This window comes from Mobula birostris, chromosome 5, assembly GCF_030028105.1.
Source record: "Mobula birostris isolate sMobBir1 chromosome 5, sMobBir1.hap1, whole genome shotgun sequence".
Lineage (NCBI taxonomy): Eukaryota > Metazoa > Chordata > Chondrichthyes > Myliobatiformes > Myliobatidae > Mobula > Mobula birostris.
This window is the reverse complement of record NC_092374.1, coordinates 182,660,410-182,687,181: the sequence shown is the minus strand read 5'-3', so window position 1 is coordinate 182,687,181 and position 26,772 is coordinate 182,660,410. Positions and strand designations below refer to the sequence as shown.

Sequence of the window (26,772 nt, the reverse complement as noted above, 5' to 3'; positions counted from 1 at the left end):
GGTCGGAGAGGACGGGAGGGGAATGGGGTCGGAGAGGACGGGAGGGGCGTGAGGTCGGAGTGAACGGGGAGGGGAGTGGGGTCGGAGAGGACGGGAGGGGGGTGAGGCCGGAGAGGACAGGAGAGGAGAGGGGTCGGAGAGATGAGGGGAGAGTGAGGTCGGAGAGATGAGGGGAGAGTGAGGTCGGGGTGATGGGGGAGTGAGGTCGGAGAGAACGGGGAGGGGAGTGGGGGCGGAGAGATGAGGGGGGAGTGAGGTCGGAGAAAACTGGGAGGGGAGTGAGGTCGGAGAGGACGGGGAGGGGAGTGAGGTCGGAGAGGACGGGAAGGGGAGTGGGGTCGGAGTGAACGGGGAGGGGAGTGGGGTCGGAGAGAAGGGGGGGAGTGGGGTCGGAGAGATGGGGGGGAGTGAGGTCGGAGTGATGGGGGGAGTGCGGTCGGAGGGAACGGGGAGGGGAGTGAGGTCGGAGAGGACGGGAGGGGAGTGGGGGTCGGAGAGGACGGGAGGGGAGTGGGGTCGGAGAGGACGGGAGGGGAGTGGGGTCGGAGAGGACGGGGAGGGGAGTGGGGTCGGAGAGGACGGGGAGGGGAGTGGGGTCGGAGTGGACGGGGAGGGGAGTGGGGTCGGAGAGGACGGGGAGGGGAGTGGGGTCGGAGAGGACGGGGAGGGGAGTGGGGTCGGAGAGATGAGGGGTGAGGTCGGAGTGATGGGGGAGTGAGGTCGGAGTGATGGGGGAGTGAGGTCGGAGTGATGGGGGAGTGAGGTCAGAGTGATGGGGAGGGGAGTCAGAGATGATGAGCGAGGTCGGAGAGAACGGGGAGGGGAGTGGGGTCGGAGAGAACGGGGAGGGGAGTGAGGTCGGAGTGATGGGGGGAGTGAGGTCGGAGAGAACGGGGAGGGGAGTCAGAGATGATGAGCGAGGTCGGAGAGAACGGGGAGGGGAGTGAGGTCGGAGAAGTGAGGGGGAGTGAGGTCGGAGTGATAGGGGGGAGTGAGGTCGGAGTGATGGGGGGAGTGAAGTCGGATTGATGAGGAGGGGAGCGAGGTCGGAGAGGACGGGAGGGGAGCGAGGTCGGAGAGGACGGGAGGGGAGCGAGGTCGGAGAGGACGGGGAGGGGAGCGGGATCGGAGAGGACGGGGAGGGGAGCGGGGTCGGAGAGAACGGGGAGGGGAGCGGGGTCGGAGAGAGCGGGGTCGGAGAGAACGGGGAGGGGAGCGGGGTCGGAGAGAACGGAGAGGGGAGCGGGGTCGAAGAGATGGGGGGGAGCGGGGTCGGAGAGATGGGGGGGAGCGAGGTCGGAGAGAACGGGGAGGGGAGTGAGGTCGGAGTGACGAGGGGGGAGTGAGGTCAGAGTGATGGGGGAGTGAGGTCGGAGTGATGGGGGAGTGAGGTCGGAGTGATGGGGGAGTGAGGTCGGAGTGATGAGGAGGGGAGTGAAGTGAAGAGAACAGAGGGACGTGAGGTCGGAGAAAACAGAGGGAAGTGAGGTCGGAGAAAACAGAGGGGAGTGAAGTTGGAGTGATGGACCTTCCCGTCACCTCGACCTCTCTCCCCCTGCCCGTCACCCCAACCTCGTTCCCCCTTCCCGTCACCCCGACATCGTTCCCCTGTTCTCTCTGACCTCGTTCCCCTCCCCACCACCCCGACCTCATTCCACCTCCCCGTCACCCCAATCTCTCTCCCACTCCGTCACCCCGACCTCTCTCCTCCTCCCCCGACCTCGCTCCCCCTTTCCTGTCACCCTGACATCGTTCATCCTCCCCGTCGCCCCGACCGCTCTCCCCCTTCGTTGCCCCCTCATTCCCCCTTCCCCGTCACCCCGCCCTCTCTCTCTCTCCGTCACCCCCTCTCTCCCCGTCACCCCCTCTCTCCTCTCTGTCACCCCAACCTCATTCCCCTTCCCATCACCCCGACCTCGCTTCCCCTCCCCGTCACCCCGACCTCACTCCTCTCCATTCTCTCCGACCTCGTTCCCCTCCCTGTCACCCCAACCTCTCTCTCCTCCCCGTCACCCCGATCTCTCTCCCCATCCCTGTCACCCCAACCTCTCTCCCCTTCCCCGTCACCCCAGCATCGTTTCTCCCCATCACCCCGACCTCACTCCCCTTCTCTGTCACCCTGATCTTGTTGCCCCTACCTGTCACTCCAATCTTGCTCCTTTCCCTGTCATCGCGACCTCCCAGGTCCCTGCAATTCCACAGGCCGCAACCCCCTGTGCTACAGCACAGCTGCCTGATGGACTGGTGACCGTGGCGTGGAGAGGTAACTGAGGCCAAAGGTCGGTGCGAGCTGGGGATGGGTATGGATGATGGGTGGAGGATGGTGCAGGGTGGGAGAATGAAGGGAGATGGCTCTTGCCCTCCACCACCTTCACTACTGGAAGGAGGTGAGTACCTTGAGGCAGCATACTGTAAGGGTCTGGGTGAGTGATGCAGCAATGAGGAGGAGGGAGGGGGGAGCCCAGTGGACACCAACCTGGTGGGGGGTCGGGACGGATTGAGCAGAGGCAGTGACAACTTGCTGGACATCTCTTGTAGACAGGCAGCAGGGGGTGGTGGAGGGGGGAGGCGCTCCTGCAGGCCGAAGATACACTTCTTCTTCTTAATTTCCTTCCCTGACACGAACCTGGGGAGAGAGGCAGAGTGTCAGGAACAGCTAGAGAGAGTGGGGGAGGAGGGGAGAGGTGGAGGGTCAGGAATAACTAGAGAGAGTGGGGGAGGAGGCGAAAGGTGGAGGGTGAGGAACAATCAGAGAGACTGGGGGAGGAGGGGAGAGGTGGAGGAGAGATGGAGGGTCAGGAACAACTAGAGAGAGTGGAGGAGGGAAGGGGGGGAAAGGTGGAGGGTCAGGAACAACCAGAGAGCGTGTGGGAGGAGGGGTACTGTACATTCCCAAACCAAAGGCCGTCGATGAACCACGAGGTACGTTATCTGCTGAAGGCTGGATCTGTGGCATTCAAGTCATTCAACCCAGGCCTATACCAGAAAACCAAGTATGATTTGCTGAGGGCTATTTCAAGGGCAAAGAGACAATTTGAACAAGGTTGGAGGCGACATCGGATGCACGGCAAATCTGGCAGGGTCTGCAAGACGTTACTTCCTACAAAACGAAACCCAATAGCATGAATGGCAGCAGATGAAAGCATCGCCTTCTGTGCATGCTTTGAAAGGGAGAACACAACTACAGCTGTGAAGATCCCTGCTGTACCTGATGACCCTGTGATCTCCATCTCAGAGGCCAATGTTAGACTGTCTTTAAAGAGAGTGAAACCTCGCCAAGCGGAAGGTCCTGATGGAGTAACTAGTAAGGCTCTGAAAACCTGTGCCAACCAACTAGCGGGAGTATTCAAGGACATTTTCAACCTCTCATTGCTATGGGCAAAAAGGCAACAATTATACCAGTGCCTAAGAATAATGTGGGCTGCCTTAATGACTATTGCCTGGTAGCATTCACATCTACAATGATGAAATGCTTTGAGAGGTTGGTCATGACTAGACTGAACTCCTGCCTCAGCAAGGACCTGGACCAATTGCAATTTGCCTATCGCCACAATAGGTCGACGGCAGATGCAATTTCAGAGGCTCTCCACGTGGCTTTAGACCACCTAGACAACACAAACACCTACATCAGGATGCTGTTCATTGACTATAGCTCAGCATTTAATACCACCATTCCCATAATCCTGATTGAGAAATTGCAGAACCTGGGCCTCTGTACCTCCCTCTGCAATTGGATCCTCGACTTCCTAACTGGAAGACCACAATCTGTACGGATTGGTGAGAACATATCCTCCTCGCTGACAATCAACACTGGTGCACCTCAGGGGTGTTTGTCAGCCCACTGATCTACTCCCGATAAACCCATGACTGTGTGGCTAGGCATAGCTCAAATAAATTTGCTGACAATACAACTATTTTTGGTAGAATCTCAGGTGGTGACGAGAGGGTGTACATGTGGAGTGGTACCGCAGCAACAACCTAGCACTCAAAGTCAGTAAGACGAAAGAGCTGATTGTGGACTTCAGGAAGGGTAAGATGAAGGAGCACATACCAATCCTCATAGACGGATCAGGAGTGGAGAGAGTGAGCAGCTTCAAGTTCCTGCATGTCAAGATCTCTGAAGATCTAACCTGGTCCCAACATATCAATGTAGTTATAAAGAAGGCAAGACAGTGGCTATACTTTATTAGGAGTTTGAAGAGATTGGCATGTCAACAAATACACTCAAAAACTTCTATAGTCGTACCGTGGAGAGCATTCTGACAGGCTGCATCACTGTCTGGTATGGAGGGGCTACTGCATGAAAAAAGCTGCAGAGGGTTGTAACTTTAGTCGGCTCCATCTTGGGTACTAGCCTACAAAGTACTCAGGACATTTTCATGGAGCAGTGGCTCAGAAAGGCAGCGTCCATTATTAAGGACCCCCAGCACCCAGGCCATGCCCCTTTCTCACTGTTACCATCTGGTAGGAGGTACAGAAGCCTGAAGGCACACACCCAACGATTCAGGAACAGCTTCTTCCCCTCTGCCATCCAATTCCCAAACTGGTATTTAATCTTTGGACAGTAACTCACTTTTTTTAATGTACAGTATTTCTGTTTTTGCACATTTTAAAAATCTATTCAATACGTACATAATTGATTTACTTGTTTATTTATTATTATTATTCTTTTTTTTCTCTGCTAGATTATGTTTTGCATTGAACTGCTGACAATTAACAAATTTCACGTCACATGCCGGTGATAATAAACCTGATTCTGACTCTGAGGTGCAGGAACAACCAGAAAGAGTGGCGGGAGGGGGGGAGGAGGGGAGAGGGGGTGGGAGACGGTGGAGGATGTCAGAAACAACTGGGGTTGCGAAGGGAGGGAAGAGAGGTAAGTGAGGGTGTCAGGCACAACCAGAGAGTGGGGGGAGAAGAGGGGACATGCAGGGAAATGAAGTAAAGAAAGTGTCAAAAACAACCAAGACAGGGAAAAGGGAGGGGGAAGGAAGGAGTGGAGGTGGGGGGAGAGGGGGGGAGGGGGGCGTGGGGAGGGGGGGAGTGGGGGAGAGGGGGGAGAAGCACCCTCGTGAGGTGAAGGGGAATGGATAGAATTTCAGCGTGGGGAGTGCTGGAAGAAAGGAGAGAGTGTGCACAGGAGAGGGGTGGGGGATGTGGGGGGAAAAGAAAGTGAATGCGGAGCGTGAGGTGAGAGGGGAGAGAGAGTGAGAGGAAGAGGGAGAAGGGAATGGGAGAGAGTGAGGGAGAGAGGAGAGAGAGAGAAAGATGGAGGGAAAGGGAGCAAGAGACAGAGAGAGAGAAAACATAATAAACAGACAATGAGTTAGTGCGGCCGGCAATGGGGGATTGTGAGTTCGTGCGGCCGGCGATGGGGGATTGTGAGTTCGTGCGGCCGGCGATGGGGGATTGTGAGTTCGTGCGGCCGGCGATGGGGGATTGTGAGTTCGTGCGGCCGGCGATGGGGGATTGTGAGTTCGTGCGGCCGGCGATGGGGGATTGTGAGTTCGTGCGGCCGGCGATGGGGGATTGTGAGTTCGTGCGGCCGGCGATGGGGGATTGTGAGTTCGTGCGGCCGGCGATGGGGGATTGTGAGTTCGTGCGGCCGGCGATGGGGGATTGTGAGTTCGTGCGGCCGGCGATGGGGGATTGTGAGTTCGTGCGGCCGGCGATGGGGGATTGTGAGTTCGTGCGGCCGGCGATGGGGGATTGTGAGTTCGTGCGGCCGGCGATGGGGGATTGTGAGTTCGTGCGGCCGGCGATGGGGGATTGTGAGTTCGTGCGGCCGGCGATGGGGGATTGTGAGTTCGTGCGGCCGGCGATGGGGGATTGTGAGTTCGTGCGGCCGGCGATGGGGGATTGTGAGTTCGTGCGGCCGGCGATGGGGGATTGTGAGTTCGTGCGGCCGGCGATGGGGGATTGTGAGTTAGTGCGGCCGGCGATGGGGGATTGTGAGTTAGTGCGGCCGGCGATGGGGGATTGTGGGTTAGTGCGGCCGGCGATGGGGGATTGTGAGTTCGTGCGGCCGGCGATGGGGGATTGTGAGTTAGTGCGGCCGGCGATGGGGGATTGTGAGTTAGTGCCACTGGTAATGGGGGATTATGAGTTAATACGGCTGGTAATGAGGGAATATGAGTTTGTGCACCTGGTAATGGTCAGGACACTGCCCTGTTCTACAGTGGAAGCGGTCCTGAACCACCCACATTTAAATCTGGGTTTTTTTTCCTCACCTCTCCCGATGGCTGTTCAGGGTATTCAGGAGCTGATTGTAGCGTTCGGTCTTCGTGGTGCTGGAGAGCTGGAAACAGAAGCCGGGAGGGAGTCAAAAATGGTTCCTTAAGATCACTGTGCAAACCTTTACCCCACTGAACCCACCAGAGAGAGACATGCACCCCTATCAAGGGGCATGGTGAGCTGTTGAAAGCATTCAGTGTCAGCTCTGTGGTGAATTAGCCATTCCCTTCTCCCTCAAAAATCCCTCGTGATCGAGGGAGACCTGCTTCCATTCCACTGGCTGACGACAACAGTGTGGAATGGGTAGACTCTGATGGAAGGAGGTGATTAGGCTTGAGAGGGTGTAGGAAAGATTCACAAGGATGTAGCCGGAACCAGAGAACCTGAGTGACAAGGAGAAATTGGGCAGGCTAACGGGTGACCTTACAGAGACTTATAAAATCATGAGGGGCAGAAATAAGGTGAATGGTCATCATCTTTTATTTTACAGGCCAGGGGAGTCCAAATGTAAAGGGCATAGGAGTAAGGTGAGAGGGGAAATATTTAAAAGGGGCCAGAGAGGTAACATTTTCATTCAGAGCGTATGGAGAAAGCTGCCAGAGGAAGTGATAGAGAGGGGTACAATTACAACACTTAGACATTTGGATATATATGTGGATAGGAATGGTGGGGATATAGGCCTATCGCAAGCCAGTGGGATTAGATCAGGAGGACACCTTGGTTGGTATGGACGAGTTGGGCTGATGTAGAAGTCTTTGGCTCAATGAGATAAGCCAGGAAGTGTCCGATGGAGTGGTTGGGGCAATGTGAGGTGTGGTAACCCGCTGTTTACACAGGAACCCTTTCATTCCTGACACACAGCCCTGAATCGCTCCCTGTCCACGATGAGCGGACATGGGACAGAGACTCCCAGCAGTCAGTGAGGAAATGTCACATTTCCTCAAGGACATTTTGAGCAGGTCTTGAACTCCTTCTTCTCTCTGGCTGGTGTTGGATTAGGTCTAAAAAGTCATTTTTCCTGTAGTTTAACTTTCTTTATACTGCTTATATCTTTGTTGAAACACTGTCTGTAAATGTTGAATGGATTTTCAGTAGTTTGTAATAAAGCAGGTCTGTATATTTTGCAGCTTCTTCACACCAGCCTCAATCAAACTGTCTCATAGGCTGTTCTGATCAAAATAATTTTCTTATCTGTCCAGTTTAGCTAGCTTTTGGTTAAAAGGTTGGCCATGAGACAAGGTTCTTTGTTCTTCCTTCGTTTCATTCTTTGCTCTCACTCTCTCTCTCCCTCCCCTCCTTACTTAAGGTAGAGTGAGTAAGTTACTCTTATTTCTTTGTGTCAAACACCTAATGGCTGTGTCCATCAGACTTGCACCTCATTCTTGACTCCCAATGAGCCTTCTGGACAACAGCATCTCCAGACCCAACACCGACTGGTAAACTCCTACAACAGAGTGTTACCCAGCGGCAACACAGCAGGTCAACATCAGAGGAAAACACTTAACTCCTGGTCACTCTCACTTGCCCTGACCCAGTTAAGTGGGCAGCAGTGATGCCCATACAACTGACACTTAGGCAACTGGCATATCTGATCTGTGCTGTAAAAGGTTACAACAATTTTAGAACCCACGCCCCAGCTAACCCAGTGTGAGGAATGCGAGGTTATCAGTGACCCCTCGGGCATCTCTATTCTGGTCCCGCTCAGTCACCCATTGGCTAGCCTCGACTGTTGTGTGCCAGTGTAGTGGTTACTGGATCACAGTGGTTGTACCAGTTCCATCCCCGTTCGTTCAACTGGCAAGGAAAACACCAAAAGCCAAAGGCCTGTGGAACCCAAGTCCAATGTCATTGTTCAGCTTGGCTCAAGGGCTGGTAACAGTCTGGGTTCATGGAGGTCCCTAAAATTCAGAGGCTGGGAGAAGCAGGAAGACGGAGATATCAAGAAGTACAGACATAGCTTACGTATCTGAGTTAATGTCTGTATGATTTCAGTCCCACTCCTCCAGAGGACATGTGAGCACCTCTCTGACTGCATCAGAAACAGTTTACTCTTGCATAACCTGCACCCAGCTCTCTGACCCCCACCTTCCACTCCCCTCAGGAGGGGTACTCTCCTCACACTCACCTCTCCGACGAGCAGGCTGCCCCAGTTCTCGTTGGCAAATGCCAGGATCTCCCGCTCGAAGTCAAAGTACTTCCTCTTGCAGCAGCTGGTGAGGTGGTAGAGGACCAGGTGTGCAATGTCCACCCTGCAGGTTAGAGTGCCCTGGAGTTACTGCTGCCGAATCCACACACCCCAAAGCAACTGCCACAGCAGGCTGTGTCTACTCACCCCGTGCTGATATTCTGGAGAACACAGGAGACTACAAGAATTAAATCCTAGCTGCTGGACGTGGAGCTCAGTGGGTCAGGCAGCCTCTGTGGAGGTGGAAGGCTGGTCAACATTTCACCTGATGAAATGTCGACTACTCTCCTTATCCCTTCAGATGCTGCCTGACCTGCTGTGTTCATCCTGCAGCAGGGATTTTGATCCAATACCCAGTCTCAGATGGGATCCTGCTAATGGGATACGAATCTGCTTCATTTCAATTCTTTCGGGTTTTCCAGTCCCTTTCTATCCCATAATCTGCTTCTAATTTAAAAAAAATCTAAAATAGGCCATTCAGCCCAAAGAACTCCCATCTATCCCATCCCCCACTTGTTTATGTTACCTGTTTTCTCCCCGCATTCCTGATTCCACCACTCACCCTCACATCAGGGGCAATTTACAACAGCCAATTAACTCTCAGACCCACAGATCTGCTGCCACAAAACAACAAATTTCACATGATTCTGATCTTTGGAATGTGGGAGGACCTGGAGCACCCGGGGGAAACCAACATGGTCAGAAGGAAAGTGGGCGGACTCCACATAGTGACAGAAGTCGGGATCAAACCGGGGCTTTTGGAAGAAAGGAGCTCCCGATCCCAGATTCTGACTCGTTGCTGATCTGCACTAGGGCACTTTCATCTGCATGCTGGTGTTAGTGTTGCGTGGTGCCAATGCAACTCTGGACAGGATGTCAAGCTGCAGTGTGCAGCTCCCATCCTTTAGAAAATGGTGAACTTCTTACTCAGTAACCCTAGCAGCAGAGAACCTCTCTCCCCCTCCCCCCACCCACCCCTGGAACAGATGCGTGGATGCATTAGCTGGGGATTTCTGTGTACTGTTACGGGTGCAGGGTTTAAAAAAAAAGGCCCACATTGCACAAAGAAGGACACTGCCACCAGGGTGTTGTCTCTCACTAAGTCAGCTGTCTCCTTGTACATGGAAACCCAGGGACACAGGAAGACTTAGGAACTGCAGGAAGCCACTTACCCCCGAGGCCAGAGAAACAGTCAGCATTTTGGGTCAAAAATTATCCCGACAAAGCCTCTTCAACCTGAATTGTTAACTCTGTTTCTCTCTCCACAGATGCTGACCTACTGAGTGCTTATATCCTTGGTCTGAAATGCTAATTCTATTTCACTGTTCACAGATGCTGCTGATCTAGTGAGTGTTTCTAAATTTAGTCTGAAACACTAATTCTATTTCACTTTCCACAGATACTGCCTGATCTACTGTGTATTTCCAGCATTTTCTGCTTTACTTTTCTGCAGTGTTTTGATTGTCGCTAACCTGAGCCCGCTCAGTTATTCACTGATACCATGACCGTATTCTCTTCCTATTCCTTTAATAGCTTCAGTTCATATAAGTATAAATCTCAGAGTTAAAATGAACAATTGTGATTTGTAATTGAGAATCCCAAACGTTTATATTTCTGATTAGAAATAATCCTAATTTTAAAAGCTCAAGCTCTTATTGTTGGTCAAAAGCTGTTTTATAGAAATCATAAAATGCTAGAAATTCTGCAGGTGCTGGAAATCCAGAGTAACACACACAAAATGTTGGAGGTACTCAGCAGGCCAGTCAGGATCTATGGAGAGGACAGAAATCATCTTCTGGGATGATGTAAGTGAACAGGGGTTCAATAAATCTAAATGGCGAATCCCTGCATTTGTTTAATAATTTGCAGCATCCTGTTTGTGCATCATTTAAGTAAAAGTAATGCATTAAAAATGACGATACCAGAGACTGCAGAGGTGGAGTCTGGAGCAACAACCAATCTGATGGAGGAACTCAGCAGGCTAAGCAGCATGAGTGTGAGGAAATGGACAGGCAACATTTTGGGTTGGCACCCTTCATCTGGATGGACAGTCTAGACCTAAAATGTAAACTGCCCGTTTCCTTTCACAGATATAGCCTGACCTACTAAGCTCCTCCAGAATCTTGCACTTTTCTCGTTGCTGCCATCAGAAAGGTGGTACAGGAGTGTCAAGACTCACACCACTAAGTTCAGGAACAGGTATCATCTTTTAACCATCAGACTACTGGACCACAGGGGTTTAACTTCCCTCACCCCATCACTGAACTGTTCCCACAACCTATGTGCTCACTTTCAAGGACTCTTCATCTCACGTTCTCAATATTAATTGCTTACATATTTATCATCATTATTTTCTTCTGTTGTATTTGCACAAGTTTGTCGTCTTTTGCACACTAACTGTCCACACTGTTGGTGCAGCCTTTCATTGATTCTATTATGGTTCTTGGATTTATTGAGTATGCCGATAAGAAAACAAATCTCAGGGTTGTAAATGGTGATATAGATGTACTTTGAAAATAAGTTTACTTTAAACTTTGTATTAAAATTGATACTGCCTTTGAGGGTACATTTTTCTTTTTATTTTATTTACATTTTTTTTTTCCTTTTGTAACTGTATCCTTACTTTATCCACAGTGTTTGGGCAAAAGGTTGTCAGTGTCTGCCTCTACCTGTGCCAGGAAGTGGGCAGGTGGGGGCGGGGTCGACTGTTGTTCACCTTCAAGGTACACAAGTGTAGGGCTTAAATTATGGAACAACGGCCAGGTTTGTGAACCAGTCATCCAGAGATGTCAGTTCAAACCCCACCATGGCAGCTAAAGAATTTCAACTCAAAATCAGAATCCAGTAAAATTGTCATTATGAGGTGAAATTTGTTGCTTTGGGAGAGTTACACCAAGTAATGGTTACCATGAAACCACAAATTGTTCCAAAAACACATCTCGTTTTCAAGTGTCCTTTGGGTAGGAATCCTGTCTTCAAAAACAACTAAAATCCCAAACACGAGAAAATCTGCAAATGCTGGAGGAATTCCGCAGGTCCTGATGAAGGGCCTCAGCCTGAAGCATCGACTGTTTATTCATTTCCACAGATACTGCCTGACCTGCTGAGTTCCTCCAGCATTTTGTGTGTTTTGCCTTCAAAAACAGCTACTTCCCTTCAACTGCTTGGTTCTTGATCCAAAGCAGCACAACACTAGTTTAGAAACAACATGACCACATTGTACTAAAACTGGCTTTTGTTTTGTGTTCTTTCTTCTATAACTGATGCTTACATTTCTCTTGTAAATGCTGTTTATATGATGCTACGTGCCTGTGACCTGCTGCTGGTTTTTCAATGCACCTGCGCATATAGCAATACATTCAACACTCTCCATTCCCAGTCTTCCCTGTATGTGAGTCCAGCGATCTGGCCAATTCTCAATTGACTCCTCAGTTTAGGGGCAATTGGGGGTGAACAACAAATGCCGGCATTGTTGATGTTGTCCACATCCCATGCAGTAATAAACCTCTATTAACATTGCTATAAACTCTACACTACTATTGTTTGAGGATCAGAATCTGGTATATTATCACAGACGTACATTGTGCAATGTGTTGTTTTGTGGCAGCAGGACAGTATAATACATTAAAAATACTACAATTTACAATAAAAAATATATTTTCAACATACTGGTGGTGGTGGGGAAGAAGCTGTTTTGGGAACAGTTCCTTCCCCACTACCATCTCAGATTTCTGAATAGACAATAAGTCTGTATACAATCCCTAGCTATTTTTTTCTCTTTTTGCACTACTGAATCTAATTATAAATTTCTTATAATAATCTAGTTTTTTTTTTATGTATTGCAATGTACTGCTACTGCAAATCAACAAGTTTCAAGATGTACACCAACGATATTAAACCTGATTCTAATATACAAAATTAAGTAATTATTGCAAAAGGAGAGCAAATAAAAGTGAGGTGGCGTTTATCGGTTCATTGTCCATTCAGAAATCTGATAAGGGGTGAAGGTACTTCAAAAAAAGGGAAATGCCACCTCCAACTTCCCAAAAACATTAATACTCCACTTACCAGTCTAGGGGTAGTCGCTTCACATACTCTGGTCCACCTGTGCAGACACTGCACAAAAATAGGTAAAACCTACAAATTAAACAAATTAACCAGTTTTGAGTCCACTGCAAATCATTTCTTCTGAATTTTGACAAATTATATTCAATTATTAGACCGTCGTGGCGTGTCGTGATGGTGGACAAGGGCTAGGAAGTGGAGGGTGTGGAGCAGCAGCCCGTACAGATACCTTCTACTTGCATCCCTGGATGGGATTGTGGGTGTCGAGGAGAGACAGTCCCTGCCCTGGGAGTGTGTGATGGGACAGTGTAGAGGGAGCTTTACTCTGTGTCTGATGCATTATGCCCCTGCCTTGGAAATCTGTGATGGGACAACGTAGAGGGAAATTCACTCTGTGTTTAACCCGTGATGTCCCTGCCCTGGGATTGTGAGATGCAAGTGTGTATATAGGGAGTTTTACTCCATGTCTAACCATTGATGTCCCTGCTCTGGGACTGTGCGATGGGACAGTGTATAAAGGAGTTTTACTCTGTACTGAGACACTATGGCATCATAGCAGTTAGCGTTACACTACCACAACAACAGTGATCAATGACCAGGGTTCAATTCCTGCCCGTGTCTGTAATTAATTTGTACGCTTTCCCCATGGCTGTTGGGTTTCCTCAGGGTGCTCCGGTCTCCTCACACATTCCAAAAGTGTATGCTTAGGGTTTGAATTGTAAGCAGGATATGTTCCTGCCAGTATTACGGCAACACTTGCTGACTACCAAGCACAATTCCTGCTGATTTAATTTGCTGTAAGCAACACCTTTCACTGCCTTGATGTAAATGTGACAAATAAATTTTATCTTAGATCTTTAACTTTAAAGCTGTGCTGTTCCTGTTCTGGGAGTGCGTGAGGAGACACTACAAACAGAGATGCACTTTGTTCCTGACCCTGGGAGTGTGTGATGGGACAGTGTAGAGGGAGATTTACTCTGTGCCTGACCCTGGGAAGGAGTGATGGGATAGTGTAGAGGGAGATTCACTCTGTGTCTGACCCTGGGTGTTTGTGATGGGATGGTGCAGTGGAAGCTTCACTCTGTGTCTGACCCTGGGTGTTTGTGATGGGATAGTGTAGAGGGAGATTCATTCTGTGCCTGACCCTGGGTGTGTGTGATGGGATGGTGCAGTGGAAACTTCATTCTGTGTCTGACCCTGGGTGTTTGTGATGGGATGGTGCATTGGAAGCTTCACTCTGTGTCTGACCCTGGGTGTGTGTGATGGGATGGTGCAGTGGAAGCTTCACTCTGTGTCTGACCCTGGGTGTTTGTGATGGGATGGTGCAGTGGAAGCTTCACTCTATGTCTGACCCTGGGTGTGTGTGATGGGATGGTGCAGTGGAAGCTTCACTCTGCATCTACCCTATCCTAGTTGCATCACCTCCTAGAAAAAGTAGTGGACACAGCCCAGTCCCATCACGGGTAAAGACCTCCTCACCACTGAGCACATCTACGTGAAGCGTTGTCGCAGGGAAGCACCATGCCTCATCAGGGTCCCCCAGCACCCAGCACATGCTCTCTTCTCACTGCTGCCATCAAATAGGTGGTACAAGAGCCTCATGGCTCACACCACTAGATTCAGGAGCAGTTATTACATCTCAACCATCAGGCTCCTAAACCTTCACTCACTCCGTCACTGAAGTGCTCCCAAAACCAATAGGCTCACTTTCAAGGCCTCTTCATCTCATGTTCTCAATATTTATTGCTTATTTATTTCCTATTATTTCTTTCATTCTGTATTTACCCAGCTTGTTGTCTTTTGCACACAGGTTAAACGCCCACGTTGGTGCAGTCTTTCATTGATTCTATTGTGGTTATTATTCTATTTTGGATTTACTGAGAATGCCCACAAGAAAATGAATCTCAGGGTTGTATATGGTGACATATATGTACTCTGATAATAAGTTTACTTTGAATTTTGTATAGAACAAACCATGTTACCTGCATCTGGATTCTCAAAAGTAGCTCACCACTGACTGTTTAAAATTACTAAAAGGAAAACAAGTTACAGAACTATCTTTAACTCAAACTAATCGAGGCTAGTTCTGGCATGGAACTCATCCAGGAATTAATGGCAGAGATAGACCAGAGGGGCAGTTCTCTGAAGCCCAACAACTCTGCGTTATTTGTGAGTCTCCTGCTGTTACTTCTGAGAGCTGCATTCCACTTGCATTCAGACCTGTTACTGTGCAGAGGAGAATGCTGCACAAACTTAAACCATACCGCATAACTCAAAGCAACTGAGTCGACACGATGCTGCATTCTAGCCACCAAGTTCACACTCAAGTGATCTGGTGCCAGTTTTGTGCACTGTGACTCTGGTTCTTATAAATTTCAGTTAACGAGCCCATCCTACTTATTCAGCATTCAGACACAGCTGAGCTGCAGCAGAGAAATTTGTTCAGCAGCAACTGGATTGAAGCATTAATCCATGCAATTGTTGCTTGCCTCTCCACTTTCCTTTACACAATAACAATCACCCCACTGGCACACGGACTCATTTCCTGTAGTTCCTGTTTATTCAGTGGGCTGAGGACAACGACAGCACAGTGTACCTAGTGCTGGTGTAATAATTTATTCAGCAGGATAAGGAAGTGGTAGGAGCGGGTCTGGGGCCGGATGGCTTGGTGGCTGTTAACGGGGATAAGCTGTGTGGTAGGGGTCCGTGTTGGGACAGTGTGGAAGGAGCTGTTTTTTAATAAAATACAAAATATCTTTTTTACAGATTCAGTGCTTTATATACAAACCAGTGACTAACACAATTACTTCACTACAAATAGATAATACACATTAAACTAAAATGTTTCCATTTCTGTCAATGATGGCAATAACCCCCCGCGAAGCCCAAAGGTCCTGGAACGCCTCTATGGTCACCATGGACTGCGCGTGTTCCTTCTCAATATTTACCTGGGCATAAACATATGCCTTAAACATTGCTCGACAGTCTGCCCAGGCAGATCTTCCCACCACCCGTTTCCAAGTCCCACAGATGGCTGATTTCACTAGCCTCAGGAGCAAGTTGACAAGGACATCCTCATCCCTCCTTTCTGGATGACAGTATATAAATAGGATGGGGCTAAAATGCAACCAGGTGAGAAGCAGCTCACGCAGATACGCAAAAAGGGGCTGCAGCCTCACACGATCCATATACATGTGATACATGGTCTCCTCCAGCCCGCAGAAGTGACATGTGACTGGGAGATCCGTGTACAAACTAAAGAACTTATTGCAGGGCACTGCTCTATGCAGCAGCCTCCAACCCCAGATCTACCAGGAGCATGGGAAGAACTCCCTCGTAAAGGGACTTCAGTTGAGGGCCTCCCTCACCTCCAGGTGGAAAGACTGACTGCCATGGCGTGTGGGGACGGTGGACAAGGGCTAGGAACTGGAGGGTGTGGAGCAGCAGCCCATACAGGTATCTCCTACATGCATCCCTGAATGGCACTGTGGGTGTCGAGGAGAGACGGCTCAAGTTGTGTGGACTCAGCTCTCGGATAAGACTGCGGGGCCTGAGCCCGATAAGCAGATCAGCCTGAGTCGTTCCACACACCTGAGCCGCACCGACATCTGTTGAGGTAGGGAGCTTCTCGGGAGAGTGTGACGGGACAGTGTGGAAGGAGCTTCACTCTGTATCTTATCTGCGCCCTAGGAGCGTATGATGGGATAGAGTGGAGGGAACATTACTCTATGTCCACCAATGGTGGTAGAAGATTGGTTGACCGGCGGGAGGCAAAGACTGGGAATAAACAGGACCTTCTCTTGAATTCTGCAGGCGTTAATGTTGGGACCACTTCTTTTCACATTATACTTCAATGGTCTGGATGACAGAATTGATCTCTTTGTGGCCAAGTTTGTGGAGAATACAAAGATAGGGGTAGGGGTAGGTAGTGTTGAAGAAACAAGGAGTCTGCAGAAAAACTCAGATCGGAAGAATGGGCAAAGATGTGACAGATAGAACATAGTGTTGAAAGACAAAATAGATGATTGCATACTTCAGGAAGGCGCAAGTCAACCACTCTCCAACGCACATCAATAGCTCTGCCTTGGAGAGAGTAAAGATCACAAAGTTCCTTGGTGTTCACATAATGAACAATCTAACCTGGACACTCAGCACCCCCTCATTAGTCAAGAAGGCACAGCAGCATCTACACTTTCTGAAGAGATTGAGGACTGCAAGGCTCCCCGTCCCCATTCTAAAAACTTTCAACAGGAGCACCATCGAGAGTGTCTGGTCTGCCTGAATCATTGCGTGGTACAGAAGTTGCAAGGCATTGAAGACCCTACAGGATAGTAAAAACTACTGGGAGGATTACCGGGGTCTCCCTCCCCCTATTTGTGACAGTTATCAGGAGTGCTGCATGCAAAGATTGTGACATTGTTGAGGATCCCTACCACCCATCCTACAATCTCTTTGACCCACTACCATGAAGAATGAAGTACAGGAGCATCAGAACTGGAACCTCCAGATTGGGTAACAGCTTCTTCCCTTAGGCTGTGAGACCAATAAGTGCCCTGCCATTGCCAAGATCTCGTCACTCGGTCAGTGAGCTTATCACTGTTCTGTTACTGCTTATCTGTGCTGTGCACTACTTGCACTTTGCGTTTTAATTTATTGTGGTAATATTTTGCGTTATGCGCTGTGAGTGATATATGTTTTGTGGGCATATGGTGGTGCAGAGGAACATTATTTCATTTAGTTGTATATATGTACCGTCAGATGACAATAAACTTGAACCTGAACTCCGACACTGTATGCTCATGAACTTTGACAGAAGAAATAAAGGAGTAGGCTATTTTCTAAATGGTGAAAAAATTCAGAAATCAGCAGTGCAAATGGAGTTGGAGGTCCTCACGCAAGGTTTCCTAAAGGTCAACATGCATTCTGAGTCAATGGTATGGAAAGCAAATGAAATGCTGGCATTCATTTTGCGAGGACTCAAAAATAACAGCAAGGATATAATGCTGAGGCTTTATTAGACATTTTCGTCAGATTGTACTTGGAGTACAGAACAACACACACAAAATGCTGGAGGAACTCAGCAGGCCAGGCAGCATCTAGGAAAAAGAGTACACTCGATGTTTTGGGCTGAAACCCTTCGGCAGTACTGAGAGCAGTTTTGGGGAAGTCTAAGAAAAGATGTGCTGGCATTGGAGAGGGTCCAGAGAAGTTTCAAGAAGATGATTCTGGGAGTGAAAAGGTACAAGTAACATTTGATGCTCTGGGCCTTTTCTTGCTGGAGTTTAGCTGAATGAGGTGGGATCTCATTGAAACCTGTTGCATACTGAAAGGCCTAGAGTTCATGTGCAGAGGATGTTTCCTATAGTGGGAAATTTAGAACCCGAAGGCACAACCTCAGAATAGCGAGACATCCCTTTAGAACAGAGGTGACAAGGAATTTCTTTAACTAAGATGGTGAATCTGTTGAATTCATCGGCTGTGAAGGCCAAGGCATTGGGTAAATTTACAGCAGAGTTTGACAGCTTCTTTATTAGTAAAGGCGCCAAAGGTTATGGGGAAAGGGCAGGAAAATGGGGTTGTGAGGGATAATAAAATCAGCCATGATGGAGCAGACTCGATGGTCCAAATAGCCTAATTCTGCTTCTATTCAGTCTCGTGGTTATCATCTCAGCTTTTATTTCTAACACCTGTTGCATGGAGCATTTAGCCTCGAGGTCAAAACCCACTTCGCCGTCAAACTCCAGATTCTTCCCCTTTCAGCTTTTCTGTTCCATCTGTGGCAATGGACAGAGTTTGCAAAACCAAAAGACTATTGATGTCATATTCCTATGTGTAAACCAGCCATCCTGCAGATGAGATTCCTGGCTGATCTGCCACTCCTGCTCTTACTGCTCCACCTCTGTGTGACAATTACTGCCAACACCTTCCCTTCTTTGATGCAAGACTTTGTGACTTCCCATCCATACACAACCCACAAACTTGTCTCTGATAGTGTCCATTTTGCTTGCATTGTCTTGCCGTTGCACAATCCGTAGTTTAATTTTATGTATGATTTCTGTAATTTATATTCTGTGGATTACCAATACCAAGGCGACTTACACTGCTGTAAGTTTTTCATTGTACTTGTACCTCACCCCAAATGACAATAAACTCGAAACAACTTGAACAGCCTGTTTCCACGCCGCCAGAACTCTCAGCAAAACTCAAACACCTCCTTGGACTATATTTCCCTCAATTTGCACCAATGTTGGTATGTTTAATTTACTTTTTTATGTGCAAGTTATTCCACTTTGAAGTCTACTTGAAGTTACATTTGTCTTGTTTGTATGTACAGTGCTGTAGTCCATGGCATTTATACCCAGGTGTATATGCCTATGGTAATAAAATTAAATGTGGAATGGTCCCTGTGTTGTAGCCCTTTCCAACATAATGTGTGGACTGGGGGAGGGAGACAGGGCGACAGGGCGTCACGGTTCTGAACATGACCGGTTCCTGCAGCTGCAAGGCAGCTAGTGGACTGAGAGTGATGGGCTCACCTGTCTCCATAGAGCAGAGGCTTGGTCAGGCACTGCGTACAGGCCTCGTGGAACCAGTGCTGACACCGGTAACACTGCAGCATCTTCACATTCCACCTAGAGAGAGAGAGAGCGCGTGCTTGTTAGAGCGTGTTAGACACACAGAAAAAACAAAGATGCATTTTTCAGCAGCTTCACCCATTCTGCAAATTCCAGGGCAACTCGCGATCTGGACACAAGGCAATACTACAGGAGGGCTTGGAAAGAAATCTAAACCCTTTTTACACGTCAGTCTGAGGACATCCAACATTCTTCTATCCCCGAAACCGAAAGCACTTTCAGGAAAGTGGGAACACAGGCTACTTCCATCTGCCACAAATTCACATGGAAACAGACCTTTGACTTCCAAGTCCATCCCAGATGTCAACCACACATTTACTCTGAACTGTTTTAATCCCATATTTATTTTTCCAATATACCCAACAACTCATGTGAGCGAGTGGCAGTGTCTGCGGTGGTGGGGGAAGTGGGGTGGAGGGCTGATAGAAATGCGAAAATAGAATGGATGGTTGATGGCCAGCAGGGGGTAGGCTGAAGGGCTTGGTTCTGTGTTTTACCTCTGGTACTCCAGAACTAGATTCTGCATGACTGTATTTCTTTTAAGGGTCACTGAACTCTTGGTTCTCTAATACTGGGCAATTTGTATATTCTTCTGTCCTTTTCCCATTTGGAACAGAAATTAGGAGGAATTTTTTTAGTCAGAGGGTGGTCAATCTGTGGAATTCACTGCCACAGACATCAGTGCAGATGAAGCCTTTGGGTACATTTAAAGTGCTGGTTGATAGGCTCTTGATTAATCAGGGCATCAAAGTTCACGGAGAAAAGACAGGAGAATGAAGTTGAGAGGGATAACAAATCAGCCATGATGGAAATGCAGAGTAGACTCGATAGGGAAAATATCCTAATTCTGCTCCTATACCTTACAGTCTTATGGCCTTCCTTTGCTGAGTTCAAAACCGTTCCTAGTACTTTGGAGTCATAGAGAAGTACAGCACAGAAACAGACCCTTTGGCCTATCGAATCCATGCCAAAACCACTTAAACTGCCTACTTCCATTGACCTGGCCTTCATACCCCAACTATCCATGTATCCAAACTTCTCTTAAACGTTGAAATCGAGCTTGCATGCACCACTTGTGGTGGCAGCTCATTCCACACTCTCGTGGCCCTCTGAGTGAAGTTTCCCTCATGTTCCTCTTAAACTTCTCACCTTTCACCCTTAAGCCATGACCTCTGGTTGTTGTCCCACCCTACCTCAGTGAAAAAAGCCTGCTTGCATTTACTCCGTTATGTCTCATAATTTTGTATACTCCTATCAAATCTCCTCTCAATTTTCAATGCTCTAAAGAATAAAGTCCTAACCAATTCAATCTTTGGCTCATTGCCATTTCCAGTAACGATAGGCACCTCTTAAACACCAGAAATTCTGCAGATGCTGCAAGTCCAGAGTAACACACATAAGATGACGGAGGAAATCAGCAGGCCAGGCAGCATCAATGGAGGGGAACAAACCACTGACGATTCAGGCTGAGACCCTTTCTCAGGACTCATCAGGGTTGTTCATTCATCAGGGCTTATTCCTCTCCATAGATGTTGCCTGAACTGCTGAGTTCCTCCGTGTGTGTGTTGCAGAATCTCATGTGTTTATGATCTGCTGCTCCACTGTGAAGTCCGTTCAATCTTCTTCTACCCTGAAGATTAAATCTTTTCTTCGGCATCCTGATGACGGGACCTGGCCCAAAATGTTGACCGTTTATTCCCCTCCATAGATGCTGCCTGACCTGTGAGTTCCTCCAGCATTTTGTGTGTTGCCCTTTATAACCTCTTCTTTGCTTTTAATGTTACCTTCACAAGACACAGGAGCAAAATTAGGATATTCAGCCCATCCAGTCTGCTCCACTCTCTGCTATAATTTCCGTTTTGTTGGACCACTGCTATTTACACCTTCCCAACATTTAGATTCATAGTATAAAGTGCAGAAAACAGGTTCTTCAGCCCTTCACGTTTGTGCCGACCAACAGGGATCCCTTTGCACTAATCCTATTTACCAGTAATTGGGGATGTCTTGATGATTTAAGTGTTTCATCTATATTGCTCTCACTTGTTGAGAGAGTCTGTGTCCACCAGCCCCTCAGGCAATGTATTCTGGATTCTAACCATCCCCTGGGTGAAGAGGCTTTTTCTTCAGAACTTTCCGAACTCCTGCCTCTCACCCCAAACTTATGCCCTCTAGTTTTTATCTGTTTGAGAGTCACTATAGGCCCTCTGGCCAATTCAATCTACTGACTTGCTGTTCTGCCTAGTCCCATCTACCTGCACCAGGACCAGGGCCAGGTACACTTCTCATCCATGTGCTGACACAAACTTCTCTTAAATGTTGCAATTCAACCCATATGCACCACTTCTGTTGGCAGCTTGTTCTACACTCACACCACCGTCTGAGTGAGAAGATCCCCCTGAAATTCCCTTTGAATATTTCACTTCACTCTTAGCCTATGAACTCTAGTTCCAGACTAACCCAACCTCAGTGGAAAAAGCCTGCTTGCATTTACACTATCTATGCCCTTCATAATTGTGCATACTTTGTGTAACAAATCTGCCCTCATTCCTTCATGCTCCAGAGAATAAAGTCCTAGCCTATTCAATCTTTCCCCGTAACTCAGGTCAAGTCGCGGCAACATCCTAGCAAATTTCCTCTGTATCCTGTTAATATCTTTCCTGAAGGTAGGTGACCAGATTTGTAGAAAATACTGCAAATTTGGCTTAACAAGACTGTAAGATATAGGAGCAGAGTTAGGCCATTTGGCCCATCAAGTCTACTCTGTCATTCCATCATGGCGGATTTATTATCCCTCTCAACCCCTTCTCCCCATAACCTTTGGTACCCTAATTAATCAAGAACCTATCAAATATACTCAATGAACTGGCAATGAATTCCACAGATTCACCACTCTCTGGCTAAATCTTATACAGCTTCAATATAATATCCTTACTCCTGTTCTCATTACCCTGATTTATGAAGGGTAATGTGCCAAAAGCTCTCTTTATATATCTCTTTAACCACTTTAAAGGGATTATGAATCTGTATTCCCAGATCTCTATGCTCTACTGCACACCTCAGGGCCCTACTTTTTCCTGTCTTTGAAGGCTATGTGAAAGGTGAATGACCTAACATGTTGCCCATATTGCCGTGGATTTATCCATTTTGTCTATTATGTCACAGCACTGTCATCTGAACTGTTTCCAATATTCTGCCCACAGTTGGTTCCCCATGTGGCTATGCCAGCCCTGAGCCCCCCTCTATCCCACTGTCAAGTTGATGATAGATACTCTGAACAGCCAAGGTCCCCGCACAGGTGCTGGAGGGGATGCTACGAGCGCATGCCCAGCCGAGCAATTTCCCCCTTGGTATCTCAACCAGGTCAATAACTCACCCTCAGTAATAACAAAACAGGCCCAGTTGGGACTCTTGCTTGTACTTAGCACAGAGGCTTGGTACATAGGGGGACATTCAAGATGAAGTGTCCACGGCAGCTGTTTGAAAGTTCTCCAATTAATCCAGCTCTTTCATTAACTGTTTCCCATTCAAGAGCCTTTTATTTCCCATAGAATAGGTTCCCAAGGGTCCTGTGCTCAATACATTTCAAAGCCAGTTTATTCACTACCGTTGGAAGAAGATGAAGCATTCCTCAACTACCTTCCAGTCTATTCTTCACTCTGGGAAAGAACTCCTCATTTAAAACATAGAACATAAAAATTTACAACATATTACAGGCCCTTCGGCTCACATTGTGCCGACCATGTAATCTGCTCTAGAAACGGCCCAGCATTTCCCTAGCGCATAGCTCTCTATTTTTCTGAACTCCATATACCTATCCAGGAGGCTCGTAAAAGACCCTCTTTTAGGGAAAATGTTTGTTGTTCAATAAAGTAACATCAGAAATGCAACTTAGTGGTAATTGCAAAATGATGGTTTCCTAGTCGAAATGCACATACTAGGAGTTTGGACCTATGGCCCAGATTGTTCTCCCTCTTCTCCACACTTATCACACTTCATCCTCTCGAAACCGATCGGATATAGATTTCCACAGGGAGCCTACCAACCAGGAGAGACCTAGACAAGTGGAATAAGCTATTCCCACAAATCTCCTCCTAGAAACCTTTGACTCACATCAAAGTCCCACCCCACCAAACTTTGCTGACTGTCAAGAACTTTCAATGCTTGACTCTCTGGTGTTAGGAAACATTCTAAAAATAAATAATTAAAAGCATTTTCGTAACGAAGATTTAAAACTTTTAGCTGTTTTAAGAACATCAGGTGCAAGAGAGACTGCAAATGCTGGAAATCTGGAGCAATGTACACAAAATTCTGGAGGAACTCAGCAAGCCAGGCAGCAGTTAGGGAAGGAAATGGAAATTTGAATAGATCCTTTCTAATCCTAATGAAGGGTCTCAGCCCAAAACATTGACTATTCAATTCATAGATGCTGCCTGGCCTCTGGAGTTGCTCAAGCATTTTGTGTGTGTGTTGATACACACCTGTTCCCATTCCACACACACTCTGATCTCTCTGTCACTACACTGTTATAGCAAGGCTCAACAAGCCTGAGGAGGCACACCTCACCTTCTGATTGGGCATGTTGCAGCCTTCTGGTCTCAATATGGAATTCTCCAGTTTTGGGTAACTCACACTTTGTCTGTTTCTGTACTGTCCATTTCCACCAATCATCCATCTCGCTTTTCTCTATTAGTATAGCCTTACATGCTGGAAAAGTCCCACAGCCAGCTCTCTGACATTTCCACAGGCAAAGGAGCATACTCACTGAAGAAACAAAACTACATTAACTTATGAGATGTTACCCAATTGCAGACATCCCCTTTTGTCCAGAGAGAGCCAGGTCTTTTCTCCCTGGAACAAAGGAGGATAAGAGGTGACTTGAAAGCTGACCTACAAGTCTGTTGAGGTCATCTACTGTAGCTGGTGCTCCTGGGGCTGCCTCCCGTATATCAATGAAACTTGACGTAGATCAGGAGACCACTTCACCAAGCACCTGTGCTCCATCCATCAGAAAAAACAGGATCTCCCAACTGCCACCCATTCCAATTTGACTTCCCATTCCCATTCTAACATGTCAGTCCATGGCCTCCTCTACTGCCGCAATGAGGCTACACTCAGATTGGAGGAGCAACACCTTATTCCGACTGGGTAGCCTCCAACCTGATGGCATGAACATCGATTTTGCGAACTTATGGTCACTGCCACCCCCCACCCCGCCTACCTTCACCATTCGATACTCCTGTTTCCTTACCTTACCTCCTTACCTGCCATCACCTCCGTTTGGTGCTCCTCCCCCTTCCCTTTCTTCCATGCTCCTCTATCCTCTCCTATCAGATTTTCCCTCCTCCAGCCCTTTACCCCTTTCATCGATCAACTTCCCAGCTCTTTACTTTACACCTTGCCCCTCTCCTGGTTTCTCTAATCATCGGCCACTTTATTCTTCTTCCTCTCCTCCCTCCAGCTTCTTCATCTGACTTCTCCCCTTTCTTTCCCATGCTTAAGAAAGGTCTTGGTCTGAAACATTAACTGTTTCCTCTTTTCTGGAGGTGCTGCCTGGCCTGCCTTCACTCCATCCTCCCAGCACCCCACTAGGAATAGGGTTCCCCTGGTCTTCACCTACCACCCCACCAGCCTCCGGGTCCAACATATTATTCTCCGTAACTTCCGCCACCTCCAAATGATCCCACCACTAAGCACATCTTTCCCTCCCCCCCACTCTCTGCATTCCGCAGGGATCGCTCCCTACGCAACTCCCTTGTCCATTCGTCTCCCCCATCCCTCCCCACTGATCTCCCTCCTGGCACTTATCCGTGTAAGCAGAACAAGTGCTACACATGCCCTTACACTTCCTCCCTTACCACCATTCAGGGCCCCAAACAGTCCTTCCAGGTGAGGCAACACTTCACCTGTGAGTCGACTGGGGTGATATACTGCGTCCGGTGCTCCCGATGTGACCTTTTATATATTGGCGAGACCCGACGCAGACTGGGAGACCACTTTGCTGAACATCTACGCTCTGTCCGCCAGAGAAAGCAGGATCTCCCAGTGGCCACACATTTTAATTCCACGTCCCATTCCCATTCTGACATGTCTATCCACAGCCTCCTCTACTGTAAAGATGAAGCCACACTCAGGTTGGAGGAACAACACCTTATATTCCGTCTGGGTAGCCTCCAACCTGATGGCATGAACATCGACTTCTCTAACTTCCGCTAAGGCCCCACCTCCCCCTCGTACCCCATCTGTTACTTATTTTTATGCACACATTCTTTCTCTCACTCTCCTTTTTCCTCCCTCTGTCCCTCTGAATATACCTCTTGCCCATCCTCTGGGTCCCCCCCCACTTGTCTTTCTTCTTGGACCTCCTGTCCCATGATCCTCTTGTATCCCTTTTGCCTATCACCTGTCCAGCTCTTGGCTCTATCCCTCTCCCTCCTGTCTTCTCCTATCATTTTGGATCTCCCCCTCCCCCTCCAACTTTCAAATCCCTTACTCACTCTTCCTTCAGTTAGTCCTGACGAAGGGTCTCGGCCTGAAACGTCGACTGCACCTCTTCCTACAGATGCTGCCTGGCCTGCTGCGTTCACCAGCAACTTTGATGTGTGTTCCTTACTCAATACATTGATTTGTGAAGGCCAATGTACCAAAAGCTTTCTTTACGACCCTACTTACCTGTGACACCACTTTCATGGAAATATGGATCCCTCTATTTTTCCCAGATTCCTCTATTTTTCTGCACTCCTCAGTATCCTACTGCTCACCCTGTAAGACCTACCCTCCCAAAGTGCAACACCTCATGGCTGCATTAAATTTCATCTATTTTTCAGCCCATTGTAGCAGCTTGTCCAGATCCCACTGCATGTCCACCACACCCTAATCTAGTTGTCATCTGCAAATTTGCTGTTTCAGTTGACCACATTATTATCTATATGGATGATAAACAATAATGGAGCCTACAACACTCCACTAGTCACAGGCCCCAGTCAGAGAGGCAACCATCCACTACCATGCATGAAACCAATGTCTAATCCAATATACTACCTCATCTTGAATGCCAAGTGACTGAATCGTCTTGACCAACCACCTATGTGGGACCTCACCAAAGGCCTTGCCCACGTCCATGTAGACAACACCCACTGCCTTGCCTTCATCGACATTCCTGGTAACTTCCTTTAAAATCTCAGTAAGATTAGTTAGACAATGTGTACCACACAGAAAGTGATTTTATTATCCCTAATCAGTCCCTGTCTATCCAACTAATTATATATCTTGTCCTTTAGAATACCTTCCAATAACTTTCCCACTATTGATATTAGCTCACTGGCATATTATTTCATGGCTTATTCTTAGAGCCTTTCTTAAACAACGTGACAACATTAGCTATCCTCCAATCCTCCAGCACCTCACCTGTGGCTAAAGATGTTTTAAGTATCTCTGCTAGGGCCCCTGCAATTTCTGCACTTGCCTCCCACAAGGTCTGAGGTCACACTTTGTCAGGCCATGGGGATTTATCCACCCCAACTTGCTTCAAGACAACAAACACCTCCTCCTACACAATCTGTATAGGGTCCACAATCTCACTGCTACATTGCCTCACATCTATAGACTCTGTGTCCATCTCACAAGTAAATAAAGAGCCAAAAAAAAAATCCATCT

General features: G+C 48.0%; 1 protein-coding gene across 6 annotated transcripts in view; it reads right to left on the bottom strand.

Annotated features, from left to right (window-relative positions):
• The window catches only part of LOC140198107 (PHD finger protein 1-like), a 68,530-nt gene that overhangs the window by 14,847 nt on the left and 26,911 nt on the right, over positions 1-26,772 (bottom strand). For all 6 annotated transcript variants that reach the window (XM_072259021.1, XM_072259017.1, XM_072259016.1 and 3 more), the window contains 5 exons: positions 19,021-19,116; positions 12,488-12,556; positions 8,360-8,483; positions 6,231-6,298; positions 2,477-2,626 (listed from right to left, as the gene is read on the bottom strand). In XM_072259021.1, the coding sequence (XP_072115122.1) occupies positions 2,477-2,626; positions 6,231-6,298; positions 8,360-8,483; positions 12,488-12,556; positions 19,021-19,116 (507 nt within the window). The remainder of the gene's footprint in view (positions 1-2,476; positions 2,627-6,230; positions 6,299-8,359; positions 8,484-12,487; positions 12,557-19,020; positions 19,117-26,772) is intronic.